Below are 18,414 nucleotides of genomic sequence, written 5' to 3'. Positions count from 1 at the left end.
CAGCGATTGTTTCTTGAACAGTAGTCGGGATGGGAAGAAATCTTATTTCATTTTGATGTCCAATGTGAGTTTTACAATACGTTACATCTGTATTGTTCAGTTCAGCAACAGTTCTTATGAAAGAAGGACAGCATTGATCTAAATCTTTAAAAAATAAAAATCATAAAATTATTCGTTGTATAAACTTATAACATCAGCTTTTTACCAATTTTACAAGATCCAGTTATCTTTGATGCACATTCTCCTTTTCCTTTGGATTTAAATACTCCAGACCGATGGCAGTGATACTTTGTCGTGACCGTTTTGTCCATATTAGTTTTTGACCCTCTATGTTTGACATAGCGTGTTGAAGTGGCCAATTCTTCCTTTTCTTTCCAATCATTAAACTCTACAGTAAATTTTAATGAAATATAGATATTTTATGTAAAAGTGTAATTTAAGAGTATAGAAATCTCACATTAAATTTCTTATAATAATTATACATTCTAATGGTATGTTGTCATTAATAAAGTCTATAGGTATTTAATTTAATCAAAATAAATATTATACAAATACTTTACAAACAAGACTGGTTTTGCATATGCATTTTTAAATCCTTACCTTGAAGAGAACCAAACTTCAACTGCACAATTTCCAATTGTTCATTTAAAGATGAAGACATTTTTGAAAAATTGAAAATATTATGAATAGTTTATAAATATTAAAATATATTATTATAATATAATTATTAATTAATATTATAATATAACTGCTTTTTTGAATAAAATATTATCAACGGATTATGTGATAAGGTAAGTGTCGTGATATCATATTCTATGGTGATAGTGTGATACTGATAATATTGATAATAATTGTACAGATAAGAGGCGCTGTCTCATAGAGTAAGATAGAGGCGGCTATCCGAGTTTCAGTTGATGCCATTGAACTATATGATAACTGGAACCAGTGGCGGCTCGTGGGTCTCGTAAGTGGTGAGGCTGAGATAGTCATTAAGTAAAATACATGTAACATACATTACATACAGTGTACATTTTTTCAAGGTATTAGAATCTGTAAAGGTATTTCGAATAATCGAATTATTATTAGTTATTACCGTTCTAACAGCTGTAAAAGTTTAGCTTAGAATGATCAAAGTTAATTCATGCAGTGTAAAAGTATAAAGTAACAGAAAAAAAAAATTATTTCATTTCTTAATTTTTGTACTATACTATTTACTATATAAATAGTATAAAACTTTATTTATTTAATTATAATTAAAATAATAGAATAAAAAATATAAAAAAAAAATCAAATCTTTATAGTTTATAATTTCATTTCTTAACATTTTGTTGAACTATTAACTATAAAAATAGTATAACATTTTATTAATCACAAATTATAATTTTTAACAAATAAACTAACAAAAATTAAATATCATAAGAGAGAGCCTAGTTTTTTTTATTAATAACACAAAAATATATAACTGTTTACTAATTTACTTTTTATAAATTAAATCTATTCTTCTATCTTTCAACACTGAAAATCTATTTAAACGATTTAAACTATAACAATATAATGGAGTAAATCGGAAATCCTAATATTATAAATTAAAATTGTTAGATTTGTATTGATTAATTATTAATTAATGTTGAGTGATAAGTGATAAACGTTTATAAGTTTTACTTAATCTATGAAAATGACTTATGGAACATAAGGACATATTATCGATTCCTATTTCTATTATAATATTATCTATGTGCAGTTTTGTCGTTTAGATTGCACAGAAAGATTAATACCACTTACGTCATTGAGGCTAATTTATATCAGCCTCATTCTACCGTATATTTCCAGCCCACCTCCCACCACATAATATTAATATTTCAATATAGTAACTGAAGCGTAAAAATTTTTACCTCTCGGGACTCATCGGTTCGCTTCGTAAACGCTACTCGGCGAGTATACTACTCCGTGCCCGGCCTGTGGCTCCACTTTAGCTGTTGACCACGTGGAGTGCCGTACACTCATATTGCCGCGGTACTTCGCAGTGTGACCAGACGTAGCGGAATAGCGCTATGCGTAGAGCTTTTCTGTCTAAATTTATTGGTAGCGGCCCTTTAAAAAAATATTGCCAAAATAGCGCTTTTTTAACGAATGGATCATCGCAGGAAAAATCTCCGGATTCATGACGTCATTAATTCATTATTAACGTTATCACATACCATATCTGTTATCCTTATCATAGATTGAATAATTCTACCGCTAAATTTTAAATGTACTATATTTTTTATATTTTTTTTTTAGTTTTTACTTTAAAATTATAAAATCTGTAAATATTTCTTTTACAATAAGCACAAGTGATATTTATATAGGTAACACAATCATATTAACGACACCATTTTCGTTTTAGGCGCCTTCTGGGGTCACCTGGAATTGTGTGGGTTGACAAATCGTATATGAGAGTGTTTCGGTGGTTGGAGAGATTGTTGTGGAGGCGTTTATAGAATATTTTGGTTACGTTTTGGATGGTTGGAATATTAAGATCTCTATGGAGAGTGTCATTAGAAACATAAAAAGGAGCTTTAACTATTTGGCGGAGGCATTTTGACTGAAATGTTTGGAAATGTACTATATTACATTATTTTTCAAATTTTTAGATAGGTACATGTTTAAATATTGTTATGGGCTACGAGATATCAAGGCTAAGTTAGTATGACCATGCCTCATGTTGAGGGAGATGCATATGCTATAAGAGACGCACCACAATATATAAATCTGATACTGGCACACAACAATATTGTATTATTATTGTATAATAATCTAATCTACAAAAATATAGTCTAATGACCTCAAGATAATCAAGATACCTAAAGCATTTTAGCATTTTTATTTAAAGTAAATTCATCAAGATCTCCACTAAATCTGAAATCATTTATTTTATTGAGATAAATAATATTTTCATATTAATTCTAAAACTCACTACCGCCTGGACAGTACATAGTTCTATTTACACTGATCCAGTGAGAAATATTTTAGAAAATTTTATTTAGTTTGTTAATTTGTGGTTAATACATAATAGGTGATAAGTTACAATATGGATAAATTTTTAAAACAATCAACTTCTTCGGTATGGTTAATTTTTTTATGTTTGCTTATTTTTATTTAGGTATGTTTTATATACATGTATTTTTAATGACAGGCTTTTGAAAGACATAGTTCTTTAAAACGTCTTTATGATGAAGAAAATGATCCAGCACTTACACCAAAATCCAAAAGGCAATACAGAGGGGAATTAACAATGGTTGAAAAGTCCAAAAAATGTACGTAAACAATTATTTTCTGATTCCTGGCTTGAGGATGATCGTTTTAAAGGCTGGTTAAGGGCAATTCCTGATCAACCATCCAAGGCTAATTGTATAGCCTGCAACTTAATTTTTGGTACTAAAAAATCTGATATAATAAGACACAGTGAATCACAACGACATATAAGGTCAGTATCAAGTTTAAAAAATGTAACTAAATTAAATTTTAAACCCGACTCTGAGGTAGTTAAAATGCGAACCCAAGTACAAAAAACAAAACTTATGTAAGCTCATTATGTAGCATGTCATAATTTGAGCTTCAGAAGTATTGATCACTTATCTCAATTGCCTAGACTTATGATGAATGATTCAAAAATTGCTCAACAGATTTCTATAAAGCGTACAAAATGTGTTAAATTAATAAAAAATGTTCTTGCAAGTGTTGTTGAAGATAATATAGTAAAAGAAATTGAGAATAAATAGTTTTCTATATACCTTGACGAGACAACAGACATTGCCAATATTAAAGTTTTGGCAATATTGGTAAAATACATATTTAACAATCGGATTCAAACACATTTGTTAGATTTGGTACCTGTTGATGCTGACCATGGAACTGCTAAGGGCCTCTACATTTTGTTTTCCAAGAGTTTAGACAAACTAAAACTAAGTACAGATAACATTATAGGATATTGTGCTGATAATGCATCCGTTATGATGGGTTCCAAAGAGTCCTTCAAAACTCACTTGTTAAACGACAATTCAAATATAATTGTAAATGGATGCATATGCCATTCTTTTCATTTGATATCTTCTTCAGCAGCTACTTGTATCCCAAGTAATATTGAAGTGTTATTGCAAAACATTTCATCTTATTTTTCTCGAAGTCCAAAAAGACAATCTGTCTTGAAAGAACTGCAAAGATATTTGAATGAATCTCAATTGAAAATACTAAGTCCAAGTCAAACCAGATGGTTGGCACTAGATAAATGTGTTGAAAGAGTATTAAGCCAGTGGAGAGTACTTAATGATTTATTCCGATTAGCCTATGTAGAAGAAAAAAATCCAGCTGCAAATGTCATATATCAAGAACTACAAAATCCATACACTAAAGCTTACTTGTGTTTTTTGCATTTTATTCTTCCTGGTTTTAATACTTTTAATGCTTTATTTCAGTCTGAAAAACCTCTAATATTTATGCTTTACCAGGAAAGTGTATTTCTTGCGTATAATATGTTTAAAATTTTTAAAGCCAGAATTTTACAAAAATGATGAATTTGATAAATATAAAAATCCTTCAATGATACTTCCCAACAATAATATTGAAATTGGCCATGACACTAGAAATATATTAATCAGCTGTAAAGACGAAGCAAATTATAATAAATTTATGAACATAATTATATTTTTTTACCAAAAAGTAATTGAAGATAGTTTAAAACGTCTCCCAATGCATACTCTGTATAAAGAATTTAGATTGGTTGATCCAAAAATTTTATTTAATAAGTCTAATATCACATTAGATTGTACAATAAAATCATTGAACTACCTCAATAAGAAAGACGTTATTTTAAATGAATTAAGTCAGATAAAAAATTACTTTTCAGATTCTGAGAAAACTGAATTACCTAATGATATATTGCAGTTTTGGAATTACATGTATGAGCTCAAAAATTTTAATGATTGTTACATTTTTAAGAACATAGCTGAATTGGCATTGAATGTATTATGTTTGCCTCATGGTAATGCCGGCGTTGAAAGAATTTTCTCAATGATGACAGACATAAAAACAAAAAAAAGAAATCAACTGAAACCAAGTACGGTTAAATCTTTATTGCGAATAAAATTAGATATGGCAAATAAAAATATGTGTTGTCTTACCACATCTATAACTGATCAGCATCTCAATAAATTTAACAAATATATGTATGACGAAGACGAATCCGATGAAACCGAGACTGACCATGGATCTGATAGTAATTAAGTAAAATAAATAATGATTCTATACATGTTTTTTTTAACTTTTATACCTTTTATATATATATGACTTAATTGAAAACTTGTTGACAATTTTTTGTTGATTTAATATTTAATATTTTGTTTTTTTTTTTAATTTATTTGTATTTGTATTTAAACTTTATATTTTAATAATGACGTGATTTTTACTAATAATTTCTTTATTTGTTATAACTTATAACTTTAAAGTAAAAAAAAATATTATTATTACTAATAATCATCGATAACAGTGATAATAATGGTAGCGCTATCGTAGCGCTTTTTATTCTCATTAGTGGCGGAATTTGGTTTTTATAATATGGCCACGCTGGTACTTCGCAGCACTAATTGTATGTTATCACTTTATCAGTTATTTTCCCATTATCTTTTATCTTTTACGATTTAAGATAAAATTATAATTTAAATCTTGTATAAATTTAATTTTAATACTTTGAAAGATAATTTGATTATTAGATACTTATAATAGGTTAATAATAAATTATTAGAATGTTAAAGTTCAAGTGAGCATGGCTAAATAACTAGGTATGATCTCATTAAGACGCATTTGCGTTCTGGGCTGCGCACGTACTATTCTTCACGTACTATTCACGATTTGGCATGGAAAGAAATCTTAACTGGCAGTGTATTTTATCACCGTACTACGTTGGTCGGTATCACAGTTTAAGATAGAATGGTTGAGCGACGATTCATACAATCCCACGGTGTATTACGGCGGAAAAGTTTCTTATCAAATAAATGTTTTTACTCACTGCATACTAGCGCTTTTAGTGCCAACATGGTGTATCACTAAATGTTGACGCCAAAAACAATAATTTCAGACGGCATTTTATTATTTACTATTTACTATTTAGCCATACTACAGAATAGAAAATATATAGAATTCTATTCTGTATGACTGTTAACATACTACAGAATATAGCAATTAATAGTCATACACATAAAAAGAGATAAAGGATATGTTAATTCGCGCCAATTCTATTAAGCATGATATTATAATAATTGTGGTCATTGTGAATTAATTATACAATTTTCATACTTCTTTTTATATTAATTTAAAAATGCCAAGTTACTGTTGTGTACATGAGCCTCACGAGGCATCAAAATCTCTTTTTGGAGTCCTTAAAAATGCAGAGATTAAACTATTGTGGGAAAAAGCATTAGGGATGCAACTTAAAAAAAGTAATAGGGTCTGTGCAAAACATTTCTATGAAAGTGATATTGTTAGTACTTGGGACTCAGGTCAAGGATCCAGTAAATATACTGTAAATATATTTTTTATAAATAATGTTAAGTTTTTGTATAATTAATCTTTTCTACATTTTGTTAGGTGTGTTTAAAGAGATTGCAACTTAAAAAGGGTGCGATCCCAATGAATATTAAACATGATAATATTAAAATTTGTAATGAAAATGTGGTATTATCACTAGGTCTCACCCCAAACTTAAATATTAATAAACAAATGGATTTTGTTAACGTCTCTAACTGTGTACAGAAATTATTGAACCATGTATACCTAGTAATGCATTGATTCTGCCAGAACTTAAAAAAAGAAAGGTACATTTTAAAAACAGATTACAAATTAAAATAGAATAAAATTGTTCATTGTTCAATATTACTTTATTGTTTAAGCAGATTGACACATTAAACCCTTCAACTTCATTATATCAATTGGTTTTAAACAACAGACAAATGATAGATGTACCAAATAACTGGTTTCATAGTAATGAAATAGCTCCAATTGATATTGCTTTCCATACTCTGAGTTCTTTCAAAAGCAATTATTCTAGATATATTGAAAAGCAACTCATTATTAAAAATGGTATATTACTATTTATTATATCAGTATTTTAAAAGAACAGTATTAAATAATTAATTATATTTAAATGTAATATATTTTAGATTCTAAAATAATTTTAACAATCAATAATAAAATTGTAACACCCCATGAAATTGGGTTAAAAAAACATTCAACAAAAAAACCTAATAGAATTTCAGTCACTTTTTAATGAATTTGATAAAATTAAATGCTGTCAAGGAGCTTTTTCTTCTACTGAAAATAAAGATATAAGGGCTTCATATGGTCCTCAATACATTGAATCATGTGGTCAATGGAGACACATACAGTGTTCAAGTGTAATTAAACATGATAGGTAAATTATTAAGCAGTTGATAAAATTAGAATAATGAAATATATGTATAATTTTAACTCACAATACTGTAATAAATGTGTTCCAGTAACTGCAATATTTGTCTCTGGTGTAAACGTCTACTGTATTCTAGTCAAAAAAAACGTGCAAGAATTAATAGTGGACAAAATATTTTAACAGTTTTTTCTCCTAACAAACAAAAAAGTTATAGTAGAATCCAAAAGCTAAAGAAATCATTCAAAAACAAAATTTTCGTAGAAATAGTAAAATTTTAAAATTGCAAAATAGTTTAAATAAAATTAAAAATGAAATGAAAAACTTCAGTGAACAAAAATTAAGTGACATTTTAAATAAAGCAAACGTTTCTCAGGGTCAATCAGAACTAATTAAAGAAATATTCGCAGCAGCAAAATTTAAAAATCCTAAAAGTAGACGCTATAATGAAAACTGGATGTTATTATGCCTAATGTTTCAAATAAGGTAAGTAATAATAGTATAATATTCAAGTTTTTTTAATAATTTACAAATACTGGAATACTTCATAGATCTCCAAGCGGTTATTCATTTCTTCGTGGACAAAATATCTTACCATTGCCATGTGTAACAACGTTAAGACATCACTTGTTAGCAGTTAAGATTGGATGTGGTTTTGACAATAATTTCTTCAAACTATTAAAAAAAAAATTTGACAATAAAACAGAGAACCAAAAAAAAGTTGTATTGGTGTTAGATGAAAATATCTTTGAGAGAGAGTATATCAGTTAACACTAGGAACCTAACATACCATGGTTTGGAAGATTATGGTGATGAGTTGAATACTAAAAATACAGGAAAAGCTAATCACGCATTAGTTTTGATGATTCAAGGATTATCTGAGAAGTTTCATCAGCCAATCGCTGTCTTTGCCTCAAAAGGACCAGTTAAAGGTACATTTAAGTGAACCGTGTTTTAACTATTAAAATATAGTACAATAAGTTACATTTTAATTTTTGAAATCGAATAGGTATTGATCTAATTAAAATTCTGCTGAAGGCGATTCTATTGTTGGAAAATTCTGGGGTTCAAGTGCTAGCTATAACAAGCGATGGCGCATCAACTAATCGTACAATGTGGCATATGTTAGGAATTTATGCACAATCAGATGAAATACGAAATTCAATTACCAATCCATACGACAACAATCGCCAAGTGTTTGTATTCTCTGATGCGCCACATTTGCTGAAAACTGTTAGAAACCGGTTGCATGCTAAAAAAACATTAAGAGTGATTATTTAATATATAATTATTCATGAAATAGTTTAATTCAGCAATGAATACATAATCATTAATTTGTTTTAATAGTACAATATTTGAAAGGATATTAGTAAATAAAACTTAAATAATTATATATACCTATTATATTAACATTACTTGTTGATTAGATTAGTCCAACAAAACCTCCAATTAAATGGGCAATTTATGAGCACCTTTATGAAACTGATTCTAAGTCGTTGACAAGAATTTGTCTAAGACTCACCAAAAATCACTTTCAACTTAACAGTTTCTCAAAGATGAAAGTGAAGTTTGCTTCACAAGTAAAATCAAATAACTCCTTATGAAAAATAAAAACGTTGTTTAATATTGTGTAAATTATCTTTTATTTAACAGATTTTCAGCAAATCAGTAGCAGATGGTATAAGATTTTTTAATACTAAATCATACCCAGGGTTCAATGAATGTGAGGAAACAATACAATTTACTATTTTTATGAATAATTTATTTGACGCCCTCAATAGAAAATTTCCAGCAGAAGGGATAAAAAAAAATAGTCAAGATTTGGAGGTTTAATTAAATGTTATGTGTTGCTCGTTTCTATGTGATGTTTTGTGGTACTAAAATCTTAGGAAAGTATTTTATTTATTTGCTAATTAATAATTTGTAATATAGTAGGTAGTTGTAGTTTTTGTAAATTTACTATATTTTGTTCAGTGAAATCAATTAGTTAGGTACATAAATATATTTGTTGGTTAAAGGTATTGAAAAACGCACTGACAGTTTTACATAGATGGGAATTAAATGTGGCCAATAAATTACTGTCAGAAGATGATTTTTTAACAAAACAAACTACTGAAGGGTTAAAAATAACAATTAAGTCCACAATAGAATTGACAAATTATCTTCTTGACGAATGCAATTTTGCCTATGTGTTGACAAGTAAAACTAATCAAGATTGCTTAGAAGTAATAATTAAATACCTACTATTATATGTATAAAATTACTGATTTCCTAGAAATATGATTCATTAATTGCATGTGAATTTATTTTCTTTAGAAATTTTTTGGTACCATTAGACAAGTTGCTGGTCCCAATGACCACCCTACTACACCTACATTTTTACAACTATACAGAATGTTATCGGTATATTCAATAATCAAGCCCCCCAAATCAGGAAATTGTTGTATACTAGAAGGTAAACAATTCATTTTTTCACTAATTTAAGTACTTTTTCATATTTATTCTTGTAGAAAATATCCCAGTTATTACAATCACAGACCTAAAAACTATTTTAAATGATAAAAATGATGTAAATGAAAGGGAAGTTAAAATAAAAAATTGATTACATTGTTGAAGAAGGTCAATGGAATTTTGAGGATGTTTTTAGCGAACACAATTATAGTGATGTCAGTTCTACAGCTTTTGAGTGTGCAGTTTATTTTATGGCTGGGTAGGTTTACTAAAAAAAAATTAAAAATACAATTTTTATTATTACATTATTATTTTATAGATATATAAATAAAAGATTAATCAAAACTACAAAATGTGAAATATGCCTTAAGAGTTTACAAACTATTTATAGTGTATCATCAAATCCAACTGCCGATTTGGTGAATTTGAAAACGCGGGGATTTTTAACACATCCAAATCACTATTTATTCAAATTTTTGGAGTCATTAGAGTTATGCTTCATGAAACATGCTGAATCTTCAAGTCCTTTTGATGATACACAAGAAGAGTTCTTCCAGACAGAGAACATAACCATAACTTTTCCATGTAATCTACACAAAACGGATATCATAACAGACATTTTTATTATGTATATAACAATGAGGATGAGACAATATAGTTATACAAAAAATCAGGAAGCTAAAAAATTAAACAAAACCAAGAAAAAAATGTCTAAATTAGTATCATCTTAGGAAATATAATTTATAAGCTTTTGGTTTATAGCGTATTATATAATATAGTAAAATATTAACAATTACAAATTATAAAATTATGTTATTATACAAACTTATTTTTTACTTTGATTTACCTATTATTCCTTTTGGTAATCTGTTAAAAATCAGTTGATTTAACAACTGGTTCTTAATTTTCTTTGTAAAATTAGGTAATACTTCATACAGCTGGTATTAGATTGGAAAGCTATTAAATGCCAATATAAATTTGACATTTGTTAAAAAAAATTTTACATCGTAAAGTTCTTCTACGTTTTCAATCATAAAGTATTATGAAGTAGGTACTATATAATAGTAATTAATAATTTTAATATAGTAATAGTATTAATTATTATTATTATTTAATATATTTTAAGAATATCAAGAGTATCGTGGTAATTCAGTAGATCCGAGATCGCTCCACATGGCAGTGAGTTTTTCATATTTTTGATAAGAAACTCTACCGCCGAAATATCAGACCTCGTTGCTTAACCATTCTATCTTAAACCGTGGTCGGTATCACAGACTTCTATATAATACTAGATAGCGAACTCCTGTTATCAGTTGAAGCATTGATTATCAGTTGCCGGCATCGGACGCCATGTTTTCAGTTGGCAAAACATTTGTTATAATGCATAATACGTATTAGTTAATTATGCAGTAAACTGAATAAATTGCTTGAAAAATTATATTAAAGAATTTTATTCTTACATAATAATTTGTTTATTATTTATTTATCATTTTCCATCATTATGGTTGTATCCTTTTCGGCTTATGGTTGTTCTAATAGATATAAAAAGGGCCAACCAATACATTTTTTTAAGTGGGTACTTTATTAACTTTTTTAAATATCAAGATTTCTTTTCTTATTAAGAGTATGTGTTTAATACATTTTGTTGTTAACACATTTTTAAAATTTTCAGTTTCCCCTTAAAGAACAATATTTTAGTAGATAAATGGGTAAATGCTTTAAAAAGAAAAAACTTCAAACCTACACAATGGAGTAGAGTTTGTAGTGAACATTTTACTGAAGAAGATTATGTACATAGACCCGATTCTGATAGACCATTATTAAAAATTGATTCTGTGCCATCTATTTTTAAGGCCTTTCCATCTTATTTACAACCAAAACCTATAAAAATAAGAAAATTACCAGCTCAGAGAAATCAATTGTGTAATGATAAAGGTACTAATGTATTTTAAGATACATTAAATTAAATTCTAAATTTGATTTAGGTGCCTATGGGCATAGGCTTAATACTGTTTTTGACTTGGGGGGGAGACTATATAAAATATTTTATATTTTAATAATTTATTGATTGCTTGATAAGTTTTGTCTATTTTTTTTTGGGGGGGGGGAGACCTTAGGCTAGGGAGCCTTTCTAGTCCCTCCTCTTTTTTACGCCTATGCCTATGGATACTTTTTTATGACATAAAATTTAAAAAAAAAATGCAACAATGTAATAATAACAAATTTATTAATGTTGCAATAATATATAATATCAGTTATAACATTTTAGACGAACCCATTCTTGAACCTATTTGTGAACCCATTCCTGAACCTATTTGTGAACCCATTCTTGAACCTGTTCTTGAACCAGTTGAAGCCATTTGTGGTTCAAATAGTCCCATAGTTGAAAATTTAGCTGAAAACTATAATTATTGTGATAAAGGAGTACAAACATCTAATTCATATACCAGTGAATTAAAATTAAAAAGGAAAATTAAATATCTCCAACAAAAGTTACGCAGGACACAAAAAAAAGTAGATAGTTTAGAAGATTTAGTCAACAATTTGAAAAATGATGGTCATATTGATTCTGAGCAACAAAATATTATTATAAATAATTTTAATGGTACCTACCTATAATTTAAGTTTTTATAGTTTTGATTTTTTTTTTTATGCTTTGCTTGGTAAATTGCTTTTTTTGAATTATTATTTTGCCCATTTTGGTACCTAGGTAACGTTTTGGAGTTGTTTAATAATGAATCAAAAAACCATAATAAATCAACAGGTAGAAGATACACACAGGAAATGAAAGAATTCGCTTTAACTTTGCATTATTATTCGCCAAAAGCATACAATTATTGCCGGTTATTAAATTTATTTTATATAATAGATAGGCTCTTTAATATTATAGTGCCTTAAAGCATACTGCTGCATGCATGCTTGCATTGCATTTTTGTACACATACCTAGTTTTTAATTAATTTATTAATACTATAGTCTATATAGTGGTTAAAAACCTAAACCAGCTCATAATTTATTTTTTAATCTTATAGTACAATATTAAGTTTACCACATCCTTCATCGATTACAAGTTGGACATCATCTGTCAATGCAGATCCAGGATTCTTTCAAGAAGTTTTCAACTACTTGAAAAGTGTAAAACCTGAAGTCCGCGACTGCACATTAATTTTTGATGCCATGGCAATTAGAAAAAAAATAATTTATGATCACCACAATGATAAATTTGTAGGTTACTGTGACTTTGGTGGTATTTATGCTGAATCTCAAGAGACACCTGCCACTGAGGCCTTAGTGTTTATGCTAGTTTGCCTTAATGGAAAATGGAAAATTCCAATTGGGTATTTCTTACAAGCAAAAAGCACTGCTGCCATTCAAGCAGGTTTAGTGACTACAGCTATAACTATGGCAAATGACATAGGGTTGTGTGTGAGGGCGGTTACTTGTGATGGTACCTCAACCAATATATCAACTATGTCAAAATTGGGTTGTCAAATGAGTGGAGTGTATTCTGAAATAATCGAATACTTCACTATACCAGGAGTTGAACAAAAAGTTGATAATTTATTAATTAAAATATTATTATTATAATATGTAGTGTAGTATAGAACAAATTTTTTTTTGTTATTTAGATATATTATATACCTGACGCATGCCACAATCTAAAATTGGCTCGAAATGCTTTGGCTACATATCAAGTATTTAAAACCAATGATAATTGTGAAATTAACTGGAAACATATCCAAAATTTGCACAAGGGTAATTTTATATTTCTTAGACACCTATAACTAAATAAGTATTATCTATTATTAATACAGTAATTCATAAAATTTACTATAATTTCTGCATTCTTTTATAATATTGCTTATGCTTATTGCTTGCTTACTCACATAGCACAAGAAAATATTGGATAAACTTGGCTATAAGCTTACTGCTACACATTTGGACTGGAAGAAAAATATAATGAAAGTCAAATTAGCCGCGCAAACATTAAGCTCATCAATAGCTGATGCCCTTGAGTTTTTTCAAAATTAAAGGATCCTAATTTTATAAATTGTAATTTATAATTGTTATCTAATAGAAATATAAAAAAAAATACACTTACATAAAGTTTATTAGGTTCTATTAATATTAACTTAATTAACAGTATCATTTAATATTTTCCAAACAGGCAAAGAAACAATACACTTCATTCGAGCAATTGATAGATTGTTTGATTTTTTGAATACTCGAAATCCTTTTGGGAAAGGTTTCAAAAAACCACTATACAAAGGGAGTATTGAAAATATGAAAAATATAATTTTACCAATTATAGAATATCTATTATCTCTTACTGATGTAAAAGGTTTGCCATTATATTTGACGCCACGTAAAACTTTTTTAATAGGTAAGTGTTTATTGAATAATTATTGTTGAATAGCTATAAGTTATTCCTAAATACCTAAATAATAACATGTTATATATTCATTAGGATTTGCTATTGCAGTAAAATCTGTTTTTGCTATGGCTGAAGATCTCTTCAATAGTAATTGCAATTATAAATATCTTTTAACATACAAATGTTCTCAGGATCATTTAGAAATTTTATTTTCTAAGATCCGCCAAAGACTTGGTAACAACAACAATCCTAATGTTGTTGAGTTAAAAACATCATTAAGAAAAATGTTATTAAAAAATGCGATTTCATCATCTTATGCTGCCAATTGTATGGCTTTCGACAATACATCAGAAAGCATTTTTGAAATACGTTGGCGTAAAAAATCTAAGGATTTATTAAATACAGATTCCAGTGAAGAATCTCTTTCAAATATATCATTATTTCAATCCTTTGAAGGCCAAGATTTTGATGTGGTAAAAGATAATATACTTTATTATATATGCGGTTTTATTGTGAAAAACCTAATTAAAAAAATAGATTGTTCTACTTGTACAGACAATTTATTAGAAAATAATTTTAATGAGCATAATTATAATCATAAATACAAATATTCAATGTTAATAGATGTAAAAAATAGAGGAGGGTTAATTAAGTGTTCAGAAGCTGTTATCAAAATAGTTCGGTTTGTTGAACATAAGCTTATTGATTTTACAAGCAATTTTACTTCTATAACATCGCCTTTAACATCTAAAATAATAATTTTAACAAAAAATTATGTTTTTAATTATGATATTTTTAAAAATATTACATGTTCTGAAGAGGGTTTATTGGATAGTCATAAATTAGATTTGGTAACAATTATATGTAAAGAATACTTAAAAATTCGTTTGCATTATGTAGCCAAGACAAAAAATGCTATAATGCTAAAAACGCCGTCTGTTAACCAAGTTAATTTTATTTAATAACCAATAATACCTATTATATTTTATTTAAATTTTTGTTAGAAAATATATATACATACCAAGGTATTTGACGAATTTTATTTACTTTAAGTAATACATATTTTTTTGAATTAATAATTTATATATTAAAACTTGTGAATCAACAAAAAATGTTATTTGTATTGTTAATATTGTTTAAAATAATATATATTAATAGATACATTTGCTACCTATTAATTTATATTTTGATGTTTAATATTTGGTTATATCTTTTTAAAAAATACAGATTATCTTTCACAAACTTTTCTAGAATTATAATTATTTTATTTGAACTTTTACAACTGTTATTCCAACTTCTCCTAATACATTCTGTATAATGAAAGTATTGTTTTGCCAACTGAAAACATGGCGGCCGTCTTATCAGCTGCAGTAATGCTGGCTTCATAGTTTGTAATGGTTATCATACAAAGTACCTTATCTAGTATTATATAGAAGTCTGTGGTCGGTATACGTCTTATCTATCACTTCCAGTGGCGGCCATGACACCTGCGTATCACAAAGTTGCGATCATACCTAGTTATTTAGCCATGCAAGTGAAGCTGTGCCTCACTTGCCTCACCCGGCGTGCCGCCACTGACTGGAACGCTCACCATGCAGTGTTGCCCGAGCGAGCGTGTTAAAAAGAGATAGCGAATACTATAGGTGTGTCTATCCTTGTTTAACATACCGCGTAAATGTATAATTTTATTTTATATTACTATGTACCTAGTAATAACTAATTGTACTTATATATTTATGCAGCTTAAAGCTTAAATCATAATTATTGAATTACGAGATAGTTTTATATAATATAAATATTGAATATACATATATATTTTGAATAATTAGCAATTAAATCTTGCCTACATTCAGAAATTAAACTGTCAGCTTAATTGACAAAAACTATAACAGTTAAAAATAATATAAAATGTAGTAATTAATAATACTATAAAAATCTAGGGAAAGGGGAACTATTTTTCCAATCCAAGTTCAGATTTACTGTACAATGTTAAGGTTCTCTAAAATCATAATAGAAAAATTATTTTTTATTTATTATATTTTTGTTTTTTAAATATTGACAAAGTTAGGCATTAATTGGTTAGTTTTAATACATGATAACTTTCTAACTTGACAGTTATATAATAATTATTATATTACTTACATAATAATATTGTGTACAATATGTATATAATAATAAATAATAGATATAATTGGTATTCGAAAAAAAGCAATGTACCAACTAAATTCATTATTCGTTATTTTATTATGATTTACATAATTAAATATAATCATTACATTTATCTATGTACACTTAGAAAATATTTACTTAAAATATTTAAAAGTATAGCTGCAATCTGCATTTAACTTTGTCGATAATTATCATTTGTCATTTGTACCTACATAATTCAAAAAATGTTTAAGGTAAAAATTTAAAATAATTATCCAGTGTTTGGAAGCCACCTTCGAGTTGGTTGAGTGAAAATTGTTTCACTGGATATTAGGTCAGAAGTAATAATTGAGTGTCCAAAGATTTGATTATTATTTACATTTGAACAAACAAGTTTTTAAACTATAACTTGTATCTTAATCCTGGTAATTTTCCTGTAATATAATAAACAATTTAAATTAATAAAACTTTATAAAATAATTATACAATAATTAATAGTAACATATTTATATGATATCTTAGTTAAAAAACGAACACTCAAAGTTATTGATTGTATATTGATATATATATATATATATTTAATTATTAATGAAGTAGAAATATAGAACAACTGTTACTGTAATTATTTACATAATATTATATTATAGAAAAAAGCATTAAACATGGTTGAATAAAATTAGTTTAGTTAACTTATGTCTTAGAGCTGACTTTGAACCATGGTTATTTTGTGTCATCTGTTTACACTGTGTATAAACTCTTAAGGTACAATAATACGAAGATATAAATTTAATAATTTTCATTTCATGTGATTCTAAAGAATAGGTGTCAATAATTGGATGTTCAGGCTTTAAATTTCTTATTTTAGATATAAAATGTCGTTGAACTTTTAATACAATCTCTTTTTTAAAATTGTGGTCTTTCATCTTTGCAGAATAAGTTTATAACATATTTCACTAAATAATATTATATCAAAAATAAATGTTGAAACAAACTTCAATTTGCCACGTGATTTAAAATTTGTAAAATTTAAATAATCAGTAATTGGCGATAAAGAGTAATTATGGTTTTTATGAAAAATATCTTGATTTAAAATTAAATCTTCACAAAATGTGCAAGGAAATTTATCAAGAACTTTTTTGCTGCATTCCCTGCTATATATATAAAATATCTTTTGATAATGACAGAATGTATTGTCATTTAATATGAAAAAGAAGAAATCACTTCATCGATTGCTTCATCATCAATCACCTTTTCATTAAAACTAGTACCTTTTTCATGAGTAAGTGTAAAAATTCCTTGAGACATTTGACAATTGTCAGTATCCTCTCCTAACTCTTGACAGTTGGCATTTTTACTTGAAGATACAGAATTTCTGAACAGCATTTTACGAATGCACCATCTAAATTGTAAGGCGGAAGGATTATTATTCCAACCACCAGCAGACCTTATGCACGAGAATGTAATTTCTACATGATTTTGTGATGTTTTATACGGTAGGAAGTAACTAAACGGTTCATTCTCTTTTTGAAGAAGATTAAGAGCTAAATTTTTGTAACTCATAATATTAATAAGAAAACCTAATGCAAAAGTTTTTCGACGATGCTGTAAAATACTTTTTTCCTCACATTTTAATTGCAAAATATAACTGTGAGCATTCTTCAGTATTTCTTCCCAAACATATTGATTTCTTAAAGTCATAGGGGATTTAAACCCTTTGCCAAAAACATTCCTAGCATTCATAAGATCAAAGAGCCTATCAAAGATCCTAATAAATTGAATGGTAGCAGTAGCATTTTAAAAATTGTTATCATAAGATTGTAAGAACTGCAATGCATCTGCTACACTGCTACTAAGCACCTGTACAGCTAATTGAACATTCATTTTTTTAGACTTATAAAATATATGCAAGGAACTTAGTTTATTAGCAAATTTTAGATTTTCTTTTTGTTGTATTTCGTTGAGCTTTTTTATATACCTAATCAAAAGAAATTGTACCTTCAGAATTC

The 18,414-nt window shown here is 27.5% G+C and overlaps 1 protein-coding gene across 1 annotated transcript; it reads left to right on the top strand.

The window, feature by feature from the left end:
• Positions 1–14,169: 14,169 nt before the first annotated feature.
• On the top strand, positions 14,170–15,203 carry LOC126553424 (uncharacterized). The gene is made up of 3 exons (XM_050208591.1): positions 14,170–14,269; positions 14,354–14,942; positions 15,161–15,203. Exons 1-3 carry the CDS (start codon positions 14,170–14,172, stop codon positions 15,201–15,203), a joined length of 732 nt encoding a protein of 243 aa, XP_050064548.1.
• Positions 15,204–18,414: the final 3,211 nt, after the last annotated feature.

Source organism: Aphis gossypii, unplaced genomic scaffold (assembly GCF_020184175.1).
Source record: "Aphis gossypii isolate Hap1 unplaced genomic scaffold, ASM2018417v2 Contig00244, whole genome shotgun sequence".
Lineage (NCBI taxonomy): Eukaryota > Metazoa > Arthropoda > Insecta > Hemiptera > Aphididae > Aphis > Aphis gossypii.
The sequence above is the reverse complement of the archived record's forward strand: the minus strand, read 5'-3'. Positions and strand labels throughout refer to the sequence as shown.